Source organism: Anabrus simplex, chromosome 5 (genome assembly GCF_040414725.1).
Source record: "Anabrus simplex isolate iqAnaSimp1 chromosome 5, ASM4041472v1, whole genome shotgun sequence".
Lineage (NCBI taxonomy): Eukaryota > Metazoa > Arthropoda > Insecta > Orthoptera > Tettigoniidae > Anabrus > Anabrus simplex.
In genome coordinates this window covers 431,984,676-432,001,814 of record NC_090269.1, presented here as the reverse complement: position 1 = coordinate 432,001,814, position 17,139 = coordinate 431,984,676, and the positions used below count along the sequence as shown (strand labels likewise).

Sequence of the window (17,139 nt, the reverse complement as noted above, 5' to 3'; positions counted from 1 at the left end):
GATTGGTACTCGATTGAAACCCAAATCCACACTGAAACAAGTGGAAAAATAAATGGTGTATAATTTCCTTCCATCCAACAAATCAAGAATGAACTTTAAAATGTCCAGTCAGGTTAATTCTAGTCATTTTGAACACCTTGCAAGGAAAGGCCTAGAAGATCTTTCAAGGCCACTTTAGACAATTTTAATAGATATGACGCTTGCCACGTGGTAAATAATTTCAACATTGCAGTTAAAAGGATGCCCACTTTAAAGAAAATTCATGCAAAATTACAGATTTTTATAAATTCTGAAGGAAGTATACACACACTGTGAAAAATTATTCTCATTCTAGGATTCAGGTGGAAGGAGTCTCGAATACCCAAAAAGTAATCCAGGAAGAAGGCAGTATCAGGGCCAAACAAATTGCTTACCTAAGAATTATACAAAAGTACAGGAATGAATGTCGTCCAATTGTCTATATGAACGAGACTTTCATTCACACTTCTCACAGTTGGAGGGCCTGTTTAAACCAGTTATGAAAGGATCCACACTGACAGGGGTGGGACAGTTTTGAATTAAATGACTACGTAACATCAAAAACAGGGCAGAAAACAGAGATTATCACAATGAAATGCACTTCTCAAATGATGAAAAGTGACAAAGGGAGAGATTAATACCTCACACTCTCCTCATTACTGATAATGCTCCTTACCATAACAAGTAGCGAAATCATCCTGCTACATCAAACTACACTAGGAGAGAAATTGTGTCCTGGTTAACAAAGACAGGAATTCCTTTCCACAAGGACATGCCAGTGACCCCAGTTATATTCATTAATAAAAATGAACAAGCCAGTCCAGTGAACTTATAAGAGACTGTATTTTAGCCAAACATGGTGATATCGAATTATGCCTTTCCCCTATCACCCAGAATTCAATCCCATTGAACCGATATGAGAATGGACACATTATTAAAACTTACAGATAAACAAACTGCTTCCATTAAGAAAGATGACTGGAAGAAAGGCCATGAGCACGTGAAGAAAATTGTAGACCAGCAGATTTCATGTGAAGGTTAATCAGACCAATGTGCCTCAAAAACGTGGAATGTGATCTGGTCATAGAGATGGTGATGAAGCAACACTGATACCACAAATGAAGGTTTTCTGGCAAAAGTAATTGCATGTGATATACGTTACATTTAGTGTCTATGCAAAAAATAATACCAGCTGTTTAGTATTATGTAAAGATTTGTCGCAAGTCCATGTCATGTATATCCCAATGGAGCTTCGTAGTTGTTAACAAGGTTTGGATTGGTTGTATGGAATGCAGTTATGGACATGTCTGAGAGAAAATATTGTATGTGCTCTGTTTTGGAGGGGAGTAGGTAATCATACAGGAACACTGGAAGAACAATTGATGATGATGATGATGCTTGTTGTTTAAAGGGGCCTAACATCTTAGGTTATCAGCCCAGGTAGAATAATTAGAACAGTTGCAGTTCATGCATGAGCAACGTCAGACAAGGTCAAAACACCAAGATCACGTTTCTCCATAGTCTGAGAGGAGAATCTGAGAACGTGTGTCACGACTTTGTCTACAAGTTACAACGTGCACTTTAAGTCGATTGAGTGAATATGTGAGTTAGTTTGAGTTGAAATGGCAAGTGGCAGTGATGTTCGGAGGCAACTCTTTCTGTTACATATATGTGGCCAGTATACAATTAATGGCCAGAAGCGAAATATTACGCCATTTTAAAAAAGCCTGTACTTGGCGTATTTTAAAATGAAGTTAGGTGATCAGGATAAGAATTTTGCACACCACATTGTCTGTAAAACATGTATAAAACCTGCGGCAATGGTACAATGGGTTGTTGCCATCAATGCCATTCGGAATCCCAATAGCCTGTATGTCATCCCAATAGCTTGGCGAGAACAAAGAAATCATCTTGACGACTGTTATTTTTGTGTATGTAAAATGTCCAGGTTCAATACAAAAAAACAAAGAGCGCATTGTGTATCCCTGCCTTCCATCCGCCATAAATCCCATACCACATGGACCCGATATTCCTCCCAAAACCACTAATACAGTTACCAGAGAGTTTGTCTCTGTCATCTTCAAGTGCGGAGGATGGTGAAGATGATACCTTTATACACCGGATGTTGAGGATAAATCCCCATGTCTTTATAATCAGTGTGACTTAAATTATTTGGTGTGTGACAGAGGCCTCACTAAAGAAAAGAGTGAACTTTTAAGGATCGAGATTAAAAGACTGAAATGTTTTACTTCCAGGGAAAAATTCATATTATTACAGAAATAGGAAGAAGAATTCCGGCGGTTTTTTGTTCACGAAGAAGAACTTGTGTTTTGCTGTGATATCCCTGGATTGATTTGTCATCTTGGAACTATTTACCAGGCAATGGACTGGTGTCTCATTATTGATACCATAAAAGAAGTCTCAAAAGTGTTGTTCTGCACAATGGAAATAAACTTGCTTAGGTGCCAGTCACCCATTCAACATCTCTTCATGAAAACTATCACAATTTACCTACAGTGTTGCAGAAACTGAACTACAATGAACACAGATGGTTACTGTGCCGTGATTTGAAAGTGTGCAGTATCATATTAGGGCAGCAAGGAGGATATACAAAGTTCCTGTTTTCTGTGTGAGTGGGACTCTTGGGAAAGGGATCGTCACTGGTTAGTGTCTGAGTGACCCAAGAGGAAACAGTTCATGTCTGGAGAAACAACATTGTAAATCATCCATTAATTGATCCTCAATGTGTGTTATTGAAGGTGTTTTCGATGGCCCCCAAATTCGGTAGCTTATAAAAGATCCGACATTCAGTACAACGATGAACGAAACACAGCTTTAGGCATGGGAATCATTCAAGGATGCTTGTAGCAAATTCCTGGGTAATGATAAAGATGTCAACTACCAACAGATTGTAGAAACCATGCTGTACAACTTCCAGAAATTGGGGTCGCCGTATGAGCTTAAAATTACATTTCCTGCACAGGAATCTGGATTATTATCTGCAAATTTAGGAGCATTCAGTGAGGAACATGGCGAATGGTTCCATCAGGATCTAAAAGAAATGGAACAAAGGTATTAGGGGCGATGAGACGTTTGTATGATGTTAGATTACTGTTGGTGTCTAGTGCAAGTTAACACTACTGAAGAACACAAACGCAAATCAACACAGCGTTCAATCACATCAAAGTGCAGCAAACAATAGTGTTCTTGTAGTGAGATTCATACATTTTAGCAATGAACATGTTACTTTTTTTGTATATTTGTTGCAATTTGAACATGTCTCATTAAAGTTACATATATTCTCTATTATGGTGTTTTCTATCAAATTTACAACAATATGCCAAATTTCAAATAGCAAAAAACAAAATGTACGTGATAGGCAAATCTGGTTTACATATTTGAAACCAGCACACCTAAATTAGGGTAAATCACCTCTTCAACCTTTCGCCGAAGAGAATTTTTTTCCGCAGGCCGGTGTAATTGACCGACACTGCCAACGGAAGTGAAACAGACATGGCTTCAGAAGATGACGAAACATGGAGGGGCATTTTCTAAGCATTCTATGTGTGGAAATAGTAACAGTGAATTATCCATTGTTTTTTGTCAAGCGATTAACATACCGAGTTATGTGTAATTTTTGGAAAGATCTGTGAAAGTCTTCTCAACAGGAGTGTTACACTTTACGATAAGATTGTATGTTTCATAATGCCTGGACTGTAAAATATCGTCACTTACACTCTCCTATCTACGCTAGTATTAAGGTCTGGTTGCCTTCCACTGCACCGCTCTTCCCCACCATGTTACTCCTCTCCTGCACATGAGTGTTCCTGGCCATCTGCACAAGCTGTACGCAGGGATTGCGGCTTTGACCTCAACACCACAAGAGCAATGTATGAAATGAGCCTTCCAGTGTACAACCTACAGATAGACAAGTAAAGAGTATGGTATATGTAGGGAGTAAATAGGACCCTTCTGTTGAAATCAAATGCTGAATAGAGAAAATAGCATGTGTGGCAACTCCCATCCTGAAGTGATCTAAAAATAAAGTTCTGAAAGAGAGTAACGAATTTTGTCTTCACCATCATACTGAATAGTGTAGAGCCCTATGCATTCCATTACCCAGAAAAAAAGAGTATCCAAACTTTGAAGATGCAGACATACCGGCAAAAGTTATTAATGATTTTGTAAGTTGCTTTACGACAGTGTTAGGTTTTGGGGCGACGATGGGATAGTAAAGGGATAGGAGTAGAAAGGATATGCCAATGGCCTTAATTAAGATACAGCCCCAGCATTTGCTTGGTGTAAAAATGGGAAACCACAGAAAACCATCTTGAGGGCTGCCGACAGTGGGGTTAAAGCCACTGATCTTGTGGTTGGAGCATAATAAAAGTAGGGAAGTACTCCACACAAAGAGCTGTTGACCTGAGCTTATCAAGGCAGTTAAAATGAGGAGGCTGGAATATATGGGTCACAATATGAAAAATCCTGAAAAGAACAGTCTGCTACATGTAATATTTCGGGGGAAAAGTTTAGGCAAACAAGGACATGGCAGAAGATAATAATCTTGGATTGACGTTTTGAAGAAATGGGTTGGAGCTCTTTGACACATGACAAAAGGAAGATAGCCATGCTCGTAACCAAAATATGGTTAGGATAAGCTAGATAGCAGCGATGAAACCAGCTCCCACATGCCATGCAGTGGAGGGGCTTACAATGATACTAGCTGCCATACAGTATTTACCATAAGAAGAAAATATGAAAATTATGTTTTAAAAGACTGGCCATCTCACTATAAATACCATCTTTCCAAGGACCTTGAAAATGTCTGCTATAAAATGAGGGATCACTCACTGAAATCTATTCAGCAGTTTTCTCATAATTTACATTACCAGAACAAGTCATTAAAATATCAGATTACCTCAAATGTGCTCTGTGTTTGTCCGGGCTCTGCGAACTTGGACTTGGTTTCTTCTTTCAAATGCATTTCCCGTGATATAAGTTCATAATTGTCCTGTGGAAAAATTAATACATTAGGTACATTCTTCTGACACATCTGACAATTTAGTCACATATAAATGAGATTAACAAAGCATAATTTCCTAGTAAATGAGTCAGTTTCAATTTCAAAACTTCATTATTGTTTTTCAGGAAGTTTCCATATGTCAAGGATCCTTAAGAACATGACAACAAAGAGTCCTTCAGGAGTGGAAAAGTTAAGCACACATCATAACTCCAAAGTTACAAAATATTTTATAAAACTGAGTGAGTGACGCTTTGGGCCATGTAGCTGCAAGCTTGCATTCAGGTGAACGTGGATTTGAACACCCATTCAGCAGCTCTGAGTGTGGATTTCCATGGTTTCCTCTTTTCAAACCAGATTGTACCATAATTAGAGCCACAGTTGCTTCCTTCCCACTCCTAGCACTTTCCTATCTCATCGTCGCCATCAGTCGCATCTCTGTCAGTGCAACGTAAATGAAGGCGAAAGAAAAAATCATCCTAAAAGTTAACATCCAAAAACGTAACCGGAGAGAACATAGAGAGCAATTTTATATTCAGACATGTTATTTGACCCAATCACAACAAACACTGCAGAGCAGCATATTTACTCTTTTTCTTTTGCTAGTTGCTTTACGTCGCATCGACACAGATAGGTCTTATGGCGGCGATGGAACAGGGAAGGGCTAGGAGTGGGAAGGAAGTGGCCATGGGCTTAATTAAGGTACAGCCTCAGCATTTGCCTGGTGTGAAAATGGGAAACCACGGAAAACCATTTTCAGGGCTGCCGACAGTAGGGTTCGAACCTACTATCTCCTGAATACTGGATGCTGGCCGCACTTAAGCGACTGCAGCTATCGAGCTCAGTCATATTTACTCTAGTAGCACTAAAATGTTGGAAAAATATAAAAAGTTATGAATGATGGTCTACATACTACACTAGAATATTTAGCTAGCTACAAATATTGAATTACAGTATGGAAGGAGTTAGTAAAGTTAAGGAAAAACTTTAAAAATAACATTAGCTAATATTAGACAATATAAGGAGTGAAATTAGAATTACAAAAGTAATGAAAATATTGAACTAAGAAAGAAGAAGAAACTTGTCTGGGAAAGCTTCTAGGCTATACTGCATGCTTAGAGAGTTTGACTCCTTAGCTGAATGGTGTAAAGGATTCCGGGTTCAATTTCTGGCAGGGTCAAGGGTGTTAATCCCGTCAGATTAATTCTTCTACCTCATGGACTGGATGAAAGCATGTAATGAAACATGTAATTCTGTTTTGAATTAAGTTTCTTCTAATTCTGTTAGGATATATTTTCTTTATCAGGTAGATTATAACTTTATTTATTCATATTACATTCAACAGACTGAAGAATGTCATACAAAATTGATCACATATAATGAGTAATTACATTGCATTTCTGTCAACTGCAGTTTTCCTTCCAGCTGTGTTCAGAAAAACATTAGTTACTGGTACACCCTTGTTTTCAGCTATACTCAAGGTACCGGTCTTAAACATAATTGTAAATTTTATTATTCTGTTGCTCGAGAAATTTTAGATTCAAAATATCTCAAAAATTATGAATTCAAAATTTTCAATGAAAACTCACTCCCTGTGGCCTGTGCCATCATGAACTCGCTGTTCAAAAGGGTAATTAATAACTTAAACAATATGCATATGAAAATAGGTTTGCTTTGTGAACCATGGAATAACTCTCAAAATCAGCTGATGCAATCCAACTTGACTGTTTACTCATGTATTGTATGTCATGTTCAAGGTAGGATCTTCTATCGAGGTTACGCCAAATGAAATGGGACAAACTGTGGGAATCTTTATGTTTTTAAAAAGTTTTGCCTGCTTTCTTTGGAGTGACCAATGACTTTTCAAATAATGGTGAAACCATTGTTGCCTGTTGAAGTGATACTCTTTTCCATCACCTGATGCACAAGAAGTTCACTTTGCTATTTTTGCTCCCTGTAAGATGTTTTAGGAATACATTCCAGTAGGTGAACAGACAATAGCAAGATCATCAGACTAATTTAGAGACAGGGGGAGGTGTATATAATAAATGAGAAGTATAATCAAGACAAATGAAAGAGATAAATGCAGAAAGCAAAGAATCGAGATGAACATAAAGAGAGACGTAATCCAAAACACAGATGGGTGGGGGTGAGACAAAAGGGAAAAAATAAAGTCAAAACACAGGTTGTAGAAGAAAGGAAAAGAAATAAGGTAAAGGGTTGACATACATAATGAATACACGAACTAAGTGAACAATGTGAACGTCAGAAACGTATGAATATGGAAAATGGAAACCAAAGAGGAACAGTGAAAGGACATGGAAGAAACATTTAATCAGACCAATATCTGACAACCAGATATTACTCAACTGACACCCAGAGTCAAAAAAGCATCAGTGTCTGCCTGTAACTCACAAATTCGCTTTTATAAAATAAGTCAATTAAAATTGAGATAGTGAATTTAAACAAGTAACTAAATGACTCTCCTTAACTCTTAGTTCCTATCACACATCTGTGGAAAAGAAGAAACCAAGAGGATACCTGCAAAGAAGATATATGTGCTAGACGTTTGGTACCGACCCACATTTTCATGGAGCTCAACATAGTTATTTTGTTCATTACTGACCCTTTTCTTGAACATAACGTAAGTCCCAGTCAAATATCCGACTACAATTCTTTGCATTTGATACATTTTAAAATAATAGGTCCCATCAACTACATCTACTTTAGAACTTGCCCCGGTCATCACAGAGCAGTCACATACAGAAATTCTATTAGTCTGTTATATAGCCGCTGATGATATGGAGGGCTTGTGATTACCGGGTTCCAGCCCAGCATATAAAACTACATTTACTATGCTTCTACCATGCAGCCAACTCGCTCTTCTTTACTTTGAGCCTGATATTTAGACAGACAACAGCTAAAATTTGGCATCCACGTCTATGAATTTCATTGTGACAGATACTATTACTGAAACTTAAATGATGTCTTGCTAAATATCTGCTGACCATTGTTTATGCAATAAAAAGTAGTGCAATATTTAGGCGTCGATTAGGTAGCCATCATCATGACTGACCATCTCCAGTTGCTTGGATGTGGTGTACAAGCCCCCTCAATCTTTGTCTGTCCATGAACCACTGTCCTCTCGTAATCTTCTCCCAATCTTATCCTCTCTCCATGACATCCTGCTTAACCAGATTGGTCCATTTTCCTCTGAGTCTGCCCACCGGTCTTTTTCATTTTACTTCTCTTTCATGTTGTCTTTTTGCACTCATCCCTCATACATGGCCGCAGGGAGTCTCGTACTCCCACCTTCTCTCGGAGTTTTTCATTCCTGAGCTTGCCCTTCCTGGTCTTCTGTATCATGGTGTGTAGGAACTTCTTTTCTGCAGCTTGGAGTTTTGAGTTGTCTTTTCTCATTACTGTGATAGTTTCCAAGCTATATGTGAAGATGGGTGTATAATACGATTTATATGTCATCTTAACATCCAATGGTACTTGATTATCCCACAGCGGGTGACTTACTTGGAGGTATATTGCATAAACAATGGTCAGCATTAGCAAGACATCATTTAAGTTTCAGTAATGGTTTGAAAATAGTAGTATCTGTCACAATGAAATTTGTAGGAAATTTCAACTGACCACCTCGTATTTTGCAAGACTGTCTGTTGATACTGTAGTACCCAAGTACTTAAACATTGGAACACTGTCCAGTTTGGTGTCATTAATTCGGATTGGTGGTTTGCCATCTCCCGTCTGTAACTTCATCACCACCATCTTAGCATTGTTGATATTTAAATCATATCTCTGAAACTCATAAATCCATTTCTGCAGCTTTCCCTCCAATCATTTGCGGTCTCCTTGATGATGATGCTAGTTGTTTAAAGTGGCCCAACATCTAGGTCATCGGCCCCTAATGGTGTGAAATCAGATGAAATGTAATGAATATTTATAAGTCCAAAATCATCCACTGACCAGAATTCAAAAAGTGATGATGAAGAATGAAGGGATGGAAATAAATTTGAAACAATGAGTGGATCAAACCTGCAATGCCACATCTTCCCAGTAACTGTCTTAAAACAATAGTATTACTGGCCAAGAGACTGTTTCTAAAGCACAATCGTTAATTGATGATGCTTCTCTAGAAGGGTCCAAATCCAGGTCAACGGCCTCTCATAATAATATTCATTGCTAACCAGAAAATGTACCCCTGCTTCACTATGCTATTCTACATTGTATACAGATATCAAAGTAAATTAATATACACGCAGTGAATAGGATTTTTTAAAATTGTATGTGTCTTAGCATTATGCAAAAAACAGCATGAGGAGGTCGCCAGATGTTTCCAATGTGAAGTGTGAGTTGCAGAATTGCGATGATGTAAAGCTCACTCGCCTACTGTCATTCACATTTGAGTTGGGAAGTTTTCATTATAATGGCAGGCCCCCTCACCTACTGTGCTGTCACAATCAATCTGCAGAGTTTTCATTACAATGGCAGGCCCCCTTTTCTAATTTCAGACACATTACAATGCAGGAGTTTTTATTATAATGGCAGGCATCTTCCGTGCTACCTGGCAGAAATGAGTCGTGCTGTTATCATTGTAAATGACAGGTCCATTTTTCTAAAGCCAGTCAGCTTACTGCCAGTCACAAATTTGCTCACTTCAAACATTGATATCGGAATTAGAAAGATGTTTTTGAAGACTTTCGTGTGGAGCGTGGCATTGTATGGAAGTGAAACATGGACGATAACTGGTTCAGAAAGAAAGAGAATAGAAGCTTTTGAAATGTGGTGTTACAGAAGAATGCTGAAGGTGAGATGGGTAGATCGAATCACGAATGAAGAGATACTGAATCGAATTGGTGAGAGGAGATCAATTTGGCTAAATTTGACGAGAAGGAGAGATAGAATGTTAGGACACATCTTAAGACACCCAGGACTTGTTCAGCTGGTTTTTGAAGGAAGTGTAGGTGGTAAGAACGGTAGGGGTAGACCAAGATATGAATATGACAAGCAGATTAGAGCAGATGTAGGATGCAATAGTTACGTAGAAATGAAAAGGTTAGCACAGGATAGGGTGGCATGGAGAGCTGCATCAAACCAGTCTATGGACTGATGACTCAAACAACAACAACTTTTTTAAATAGTGGGCACCCTCGTCTCCTACCAGACACAATAGGGTAGAGGAGTTTTGAACAAAATTGCATGCTCCCGTGCCTTCTGCCTCTCAAATCGAGAAGGGAATTATTTATGATAATGGTAGGCCCTCCTTCCTAATGCCAATCACACAGGAGTTGGAGAAGGACCCCATTCCTAGAGCCACTCAAAATCGATGTGGGGAGTATTGATTACAATAGCAGATGCCCTCCTACTGACAATCACTATAGATTTGTAATGTACTAATTGTACTGAGAAATTCTAGATCACCTACGCCCAAAGAAAAGAACGGAAGGACAAACAACTACCGTATTTAAACAATACCGTCTTATACTAAACAATTTTATAGATGTCACAGTGTAAATTTCAACAAGCGTAACAAGCCTTCCTAAGACGTGTTTTATGAGATATACATACACATAGTTCCACAAGCTCCATTACACGAGCAATGTGTTACTGACTAAATTTCTGTTCTTACTTGGACAACATTTGAGTAACAAGTGGTTTTAATAAATTGACAGACAATCACTAAAAGATTTCAAATGCAACTGTAAAATGACGTGTGATAATTTGAGCATTTGTATGTAAACAGATCAGTGAGATCAGATTATTATGCATTTGCTATGATTATATCACTTCAATTTTAACACACAGTAACAAAAAACTTTTAAAGACTTTCACACGTTCAGAGTGTAAAGAAATAGATTAGAAAACGTTGATGGTACAGCTAAAGCATGTTAAAATTTTAATCATTGTATTTATTTGGTGAAACATAGTGTGTGATGTTGTGTATCCCTACATGTCCAACACGGCAAATTTAATTAATATGTACTTACACAATTTGTGTGATTTGTGTGATTTAGGCTGATGATGATATTTGTATATGTCAAAACCGGTACCACTATTGAATAAATGTTGTAGATAACATGTTATACACTTGTAATTTGTATTGAAAAGGTTGAACCTTACTAAAACTTATCTCTGCGATCTCAGTTCAATACGGAAACAAAATGAAGTTTATATCTTTGAATTCAAGATGCTATCCGTGCTCATCTGATGGCCAGTGCAAGAGACATCCTAAACTATGCAGGGGCCCCACAAGACTACCACGTAGATGTGTGGTGTGATGAGATTACAACACAACGCACATCTGCAAAGGTATTTTTTGAGGAGAGGTTATGTTACTTGTTATGTATCAAACATTATTCCAGATGACATACTTGATTAATTATAGATTTTTAAATGTGATAAGACATATAGAATAACCCTGTATTTCGCAAGGCAAGAAAGTAGCATACTATGAGATAACACTTCCGATATTAGACCTAATTTCTGTAATACGGAGTTGTTAAACATGAATAAAATTCCAATTACTGTAAAGTACTCCCAATGATACTTACAAATGACGTACTTGCTGTCTCTTCTTCAAGCCAGACTGGTTCCTCCTTGATCTCTACTTTCTGCTCCATTTTGCACTGCAACTGAAGTATTTACATAAAATGGAGTAGTGACTTACTTACACCAACTTTCTACTGAAACAACAAACAGATAATATATAATAATTATGATTATCGTTGTGACATGAGTTAGGTCCCCCATCTGTTTAAACTATTGGTGCATCAACTATCTTAAATTGTAGAAGTTATAACCTTTTGGGACCAGATGTCCCTAACATCAGTTTTCTACTTCTATCTTGCGTTGAGAGACTACAACTATTATTGAGAAGATCTCTCCAGGAGACTGCTGGGCTGGGGGATGGCACGAAAAGGTAGCAAAGAACAAATATGGCAGAATTTTAACGATGTTAATTTTGCTGCATGTCAAGATAGGGAAGATTCTCACATTCCCCTTGGCATGTACTTGTTAGGTTGTCCAGCACTTCTTTAATTATTTTAATGTAGGGCTTTTGATTTCAACTTTAATTTAAGATTAGTTTTTGTAGGCAGACTTCAGACTTTAATATCAACCCTTTAGGGGATAATGTAAATGTAAGGACGCATCAGTGTTTACCCTCGTTACCCTTCCCTTCTTTTAAATTTCATGTTTAGGTGACTAAGTTTTCAATTTTTCAAAATGAATTATCTTATTTTTGACATTTAATAGTTTAATTCCTTAGTCACCTTGTAGAATGGCCTAGCCTCTGTGTCAGGGCCTTATGCCCAGTTAGGTGATTGGACATCAAGACAATGGTGAACACAACTGAGACAAACAATAACCATCTGAAGGCAACAATACCACGCAAAAAGAGTCTGCGAATTATTATCCATGCAATTTGCTCCATAGTGGAACAGAAACCAGTCGTCAAGCATGCACTCTTTACAACCTATCACCCTCATTTTTGTTCCGTATTGAAAACAGTGATCTCACATAGTTTACAAATGGAATATATTTATTACCCACGTATTCAATAAAATTAGTACCACGTTATGTGGTTAAATATGCATAGAAATTCTAAATTTTACGGGGACATGTTTCACCCTTCTTTCATTAGGCATCATCAGCCTTCTTAATTTAATCTTAAAACAAACATTGTTTAGAGGACATTGTCATTTATAATTTACAAATATTGAACTGTGATTTCTTATGTTATTAACACAAAAGAATAGTAATTATAAAATATGATATTGGGACATGACATATGCAACACATGTTAAAATCAATGTAAACAAATTTAAAATTTGTCTTTAAGACATTCCTTCAAAATATTAGTATCACTCACATCTTACTCTTATCTTTCACAGATAATCCTTACAATGTCACACAACTACAACAAAGGAAGAAGCCACTACTCTGGTTTAATGCAATACAACATTACTTATCAGGCAAAGGACATTATGACTCATCTTTTAATATTAAAAAACTGGATTTTATATATGGTAAGCTGCAATTTCTATACTTTCGTCCAAGCCTCAACTGAATCTACACTACATCAATATTTTGCGTTTTAGAGATGCAAAGTGTATCTTATCCTTCGTGTACATATGGTGACAAACATCTTTTAAATGATATATTGGTATTTTAAAGTATAACTCATATTACAATTTAGGCCATTGAGTTTTTAATATAATGCACAGTTGTGGACATCTAGACTTAATGATAGCAGTCAAAACAGTGCAAGCCATAAACTCAAACATTCACATGCATGAAAGTGTTTTACGCATATGTTGTTTTATTTTATGAATACATCTAAGTTTTTTTAGGAATATTCACTTCTCATTTTTGCTATTTGCTTTACACCACACGGACACGGGTAGGTTTTATGGCGTCGATGGTATAGGAAAGGCCTAGGAATCGGAATGAAGCGATCATGGCCATAATTAAGATATAGCCCCAGCATTTCACTGGTGTGAAAATGGGAAACCACAGAAAACTATCTTCAGGGCTGCCAACAGTGGGGCTCAAGCCCACTATCTCCCAATTACTGGATACTGACTGCACTTAAGCGACTGCAGCTATCGAGCTCGGTAGTAACATCTCATAGATGCACATTCACGCATGATAACATATACCTAACTTCCAATCTGACGAATGCCCTACTCATTAGTAAAACCTGACATGTTACCGTCATATGGTATACCTTTTTAGATATGGCATTGTTTGAAATTACATGATGTGTCGTACGTACATGTGTGTCCAGCTGAGGATGACCTGCTAAGATCAAAAATGGTCCTGTATTTTTAATAACAATAATAAACAAGTATTGATCAGGTGGAATTCTTCTCTTCTTTGCATTTGTGTGAATCATCAATACAGATATGAAGCTCATAAATTATGATTACTGACAGGGATTTGAACCCATGTTCTTCCGGGCAAACTGAGCACGCCTTCACCTTCTCGGCCAGGCAGTCCCTTACTTAAATATTTAACTGAATTTTAATTAACTTCCTATATTAATTATCTGTAAATTCAGAAAATCATTATCAATATATTCAGCTATACATTATAATATATAACCTGCGACAATAAAGTTCGGTGAATGAAGTCAGAATGGTTGATCCAGCAACACTGGCAACACACAACGATGCACCTGCGTAGCAGCAGGTTTTGACCACCTGCTCCCAACGTAGTTCAGTTGAGCATCGTGTGTGTGCCGTGTAAGACCTGTTTGACACAGTGCGTATTCAGTGCGTTGGTTCTGAACTGTGAACAGGAACATGAACAACCAATGGATCAATGTAGAGTTTTGTTTTAAGCTTGGCAACACACTGAAAGAAATGCATGCGATGCTGATACAGGTTTATGAAGATCAAGCACTGTCCTGGAAGTGTGTGTACGAGTGTTTCGCCCGTTTTTGAGGAGGCCGGGAAAGTGTTTCTGACAACCCCATAGCGGAAGACCAGCGACCGCCGTCAGTGACGAAAACATTCAGGTGAGGACATTAATCATGAACAATCGGCGATTAACTGTGCGCACGATAGCGGATGAAATGCATATTAACAGTGAATCCGTGTGACAAATCGTTACCCAGAAGTTAGGGAAGAGGAAAACATGTTCTCGTCTTGTGCCACATTACTTGACTGACAGTCAGAAGTAGGCATGTTTAGAGGCTTCACAGGATTTTGTCGAAAGGGCGGATGTGAAAACAAACTTCTTAAACTGCATTGTCACTGAGGATGAAAACTGGTGTCTCACGTACGACCCTGAAATGAAACTGCAAAGCATAGAAAGGCATTCTCCGGGATCCAATCATCAGGAAAAGGTCAGAGCCAAAAATTAACGCATCAAAAGAATGCTCATCACCTTTTTTGGTAGCCGCGACATCACCCACAAGGAATTCTTGCCTGAGGGAACGACGTTGAATGCTGCACGGTACACTGAAATTTTGACCCATTTTATGAAATGTCTATGCAGGATACGACTCCAGTATGCACAACACAGTTCATGGTTTTTGTTCGTGACAATGCTCGCCCACACACAGCCAAAATCGTCAAACAGTTCACGGCAAAAAAGGAGGGGGGGGGTGAAACTTGAACCTGCCAGATCTCAATCCTCAGGACTTTTTCCTGTTCTCACGACTCAAACTCGCTTTGAAAGGGAAGAGATTTGACGATATTCCCATAATCCAACGAAATGTGACGAGGCTTTTGAACACCAACCCAAAGGAAGCCTTCTTGCAAAGTTTCCAGGATGTATCGCCGATCTCAGCAGTGTATAGTTATGGGAGGGGACTATTTTGAAGGACAGTAAGGTCACTGGCATACACTGCTCATCTATATCGATAGTACAGGAACATTCACTGAACTTTATTTTCACAGGTTGTATTTATGAGTTTATACTAAAATTTTTTCTAATTCCAGTGTATGATTGGTCTGCAAGATGGCAATCACATAAAGATCCTACAACATTGGGAATGTTATGGGCAGCTGCTTCACCATTATATTGATTTATTAAAAATTTAATGGTTGATCTCCACAATTACTGGATTATTATAAACTATTAGTTTCATGTCCGTATTGATGGTTTAGTATACACAATTATAAAGATGGGAACCTTCCACTTAATCAATACTATATTGATATAGGGCTTCTAAAACATATCTCTATGACAATAGTATACAGGACCGGTTTCGACCCTTATTCAGGTCATCTTCAGCTGATCTTAGAACCTATTGTAAACATAATATACAATTCAAAGCATCAATGAATCTAATAATGAATATCACATAATTCAAATAATAATATTATAGTGTTAAAATATGTTGTGGTATTCTTACTCTTAGTCTAAAATACTCACCAATGTTCATATGACATGCAAAGTGTGACTATAAAACTTCACTTAATCTGTTCATAAATGACACATAATTCATTAAAATAATGCTGTGTAATGTTCTTATAATTTATGTTCTATAGCAATCTTATGACACACGTTAAGAACATCTTGATCTTTGTTGATAAAACTTTTCATGAATTACGCAGCTGAGTTCTAGTTGTGCAGATTGTTCTAGTATGATCATCGGTGTAAGCTATTAATCTTGACTGAGTACATATGTTCAGTATTTGTTATTATGTTACTTAATTTACACTAAAATATCATGATGTGTAGTCTTATGCTATTTTTTGGTGTCAGCCTCTGTGTTCGATTTAATAAGTGTGAATGCTCTCCTCTTCATATTTGTGTTCCATTGAACATGTCAATTAATACGTGTAAACAGTAAGATAAGAAAGTAATGTAGAATTAATTTTACTAGTTAAGAATGTCTATTGAATGTGTTGAAAGAGAGTGTGTATACTTACGTGTCATTCTTAGCTTGTCGATGTATGACATTCGGAAGCATGTCGTGCACTGCTCCATGTACATCTGGGGCTAGATATTGCAGCATAGGATAGGAGAGGTAGGGGGTGTGAGAAGCAGCTTGTGGGGGAGACGGGATAGAACAGGGCATGCCTTCCGTTGTTGTTGTTGTTGTTTGAGTCATCAGTCCATAGACTGGTTTGATGCAGCCCTCCATGCCACCCTATCCTGTGCTAACCTTTTCATTTCTACGTAACTATTGCATCCTACGTCTGCTCTAATCTGCTTGTCATATTCATACCTTGGCCTACCCCTACCGTTCTTACCCCCTACACTTCCTTCAAAAACCAACTGAACAAGTCCTGGGTGTCTTAAGATGTGTCCTATCATTCTAACTCTTCTTCTCGTCAAATTTAGCCAAATTGATCTCCTCTCACCAATTCGATTCAGTATCTCTTCATTCGTGATTCGATCTATCCATCTCACCTTCAGCATTCTTCTGTAACACCACATTTCAAAAGCTTCTATTCTCTTTCTTTCTGAGCTAGTTATTGTCCATGTTTCACTTCCATACAATGCCACGCTCCACACGAACGTCTTCAAAAACATCTTTCTAATTCCGATATCAATGTTTGAAGTGAGCAAATTTCTTTTCTTAAGAAAGCTCTTCCTTGCTTGTGCTAGTCTGCATTTTATGTCCTCCTTACTTC

The 17,139-nt window shown here is 37.7% G+C and overlaps 1 protein-coding gene across 3 annotated transcripts in view; it reads right to left on the bottom strand.

The window, feature by feature from the left end:
- Positions 1-17,139, bottom strand: part of LOC136875061 (zinc finger protein 578) — a 65,703-nt gene that overhangs the window by 26,703 nt on the left and 21,861 nt on the right. For all 3 annotated transcript variants that reach the window (XM_067148796.2, XM_067148795.2, XM_067148794.2), the window contains 2 exons: positions 11,599-11,679; positions 4,937-5,029 (listed from right to left, as the gene is read on the bottom strand). In XM_067148796.2, coding sequence (XP_067004897.2) covers positions 4,937-5,029; positions 11,599-11,667 — 162 coding nt within the window. In that variant the 5' untranslated portion in view covers positions 11,668-11,679. The remainder of the gene's footprint in view (positions 1-4,936; positions 5,030-11,598; positions 11,680-17,139) is intronic.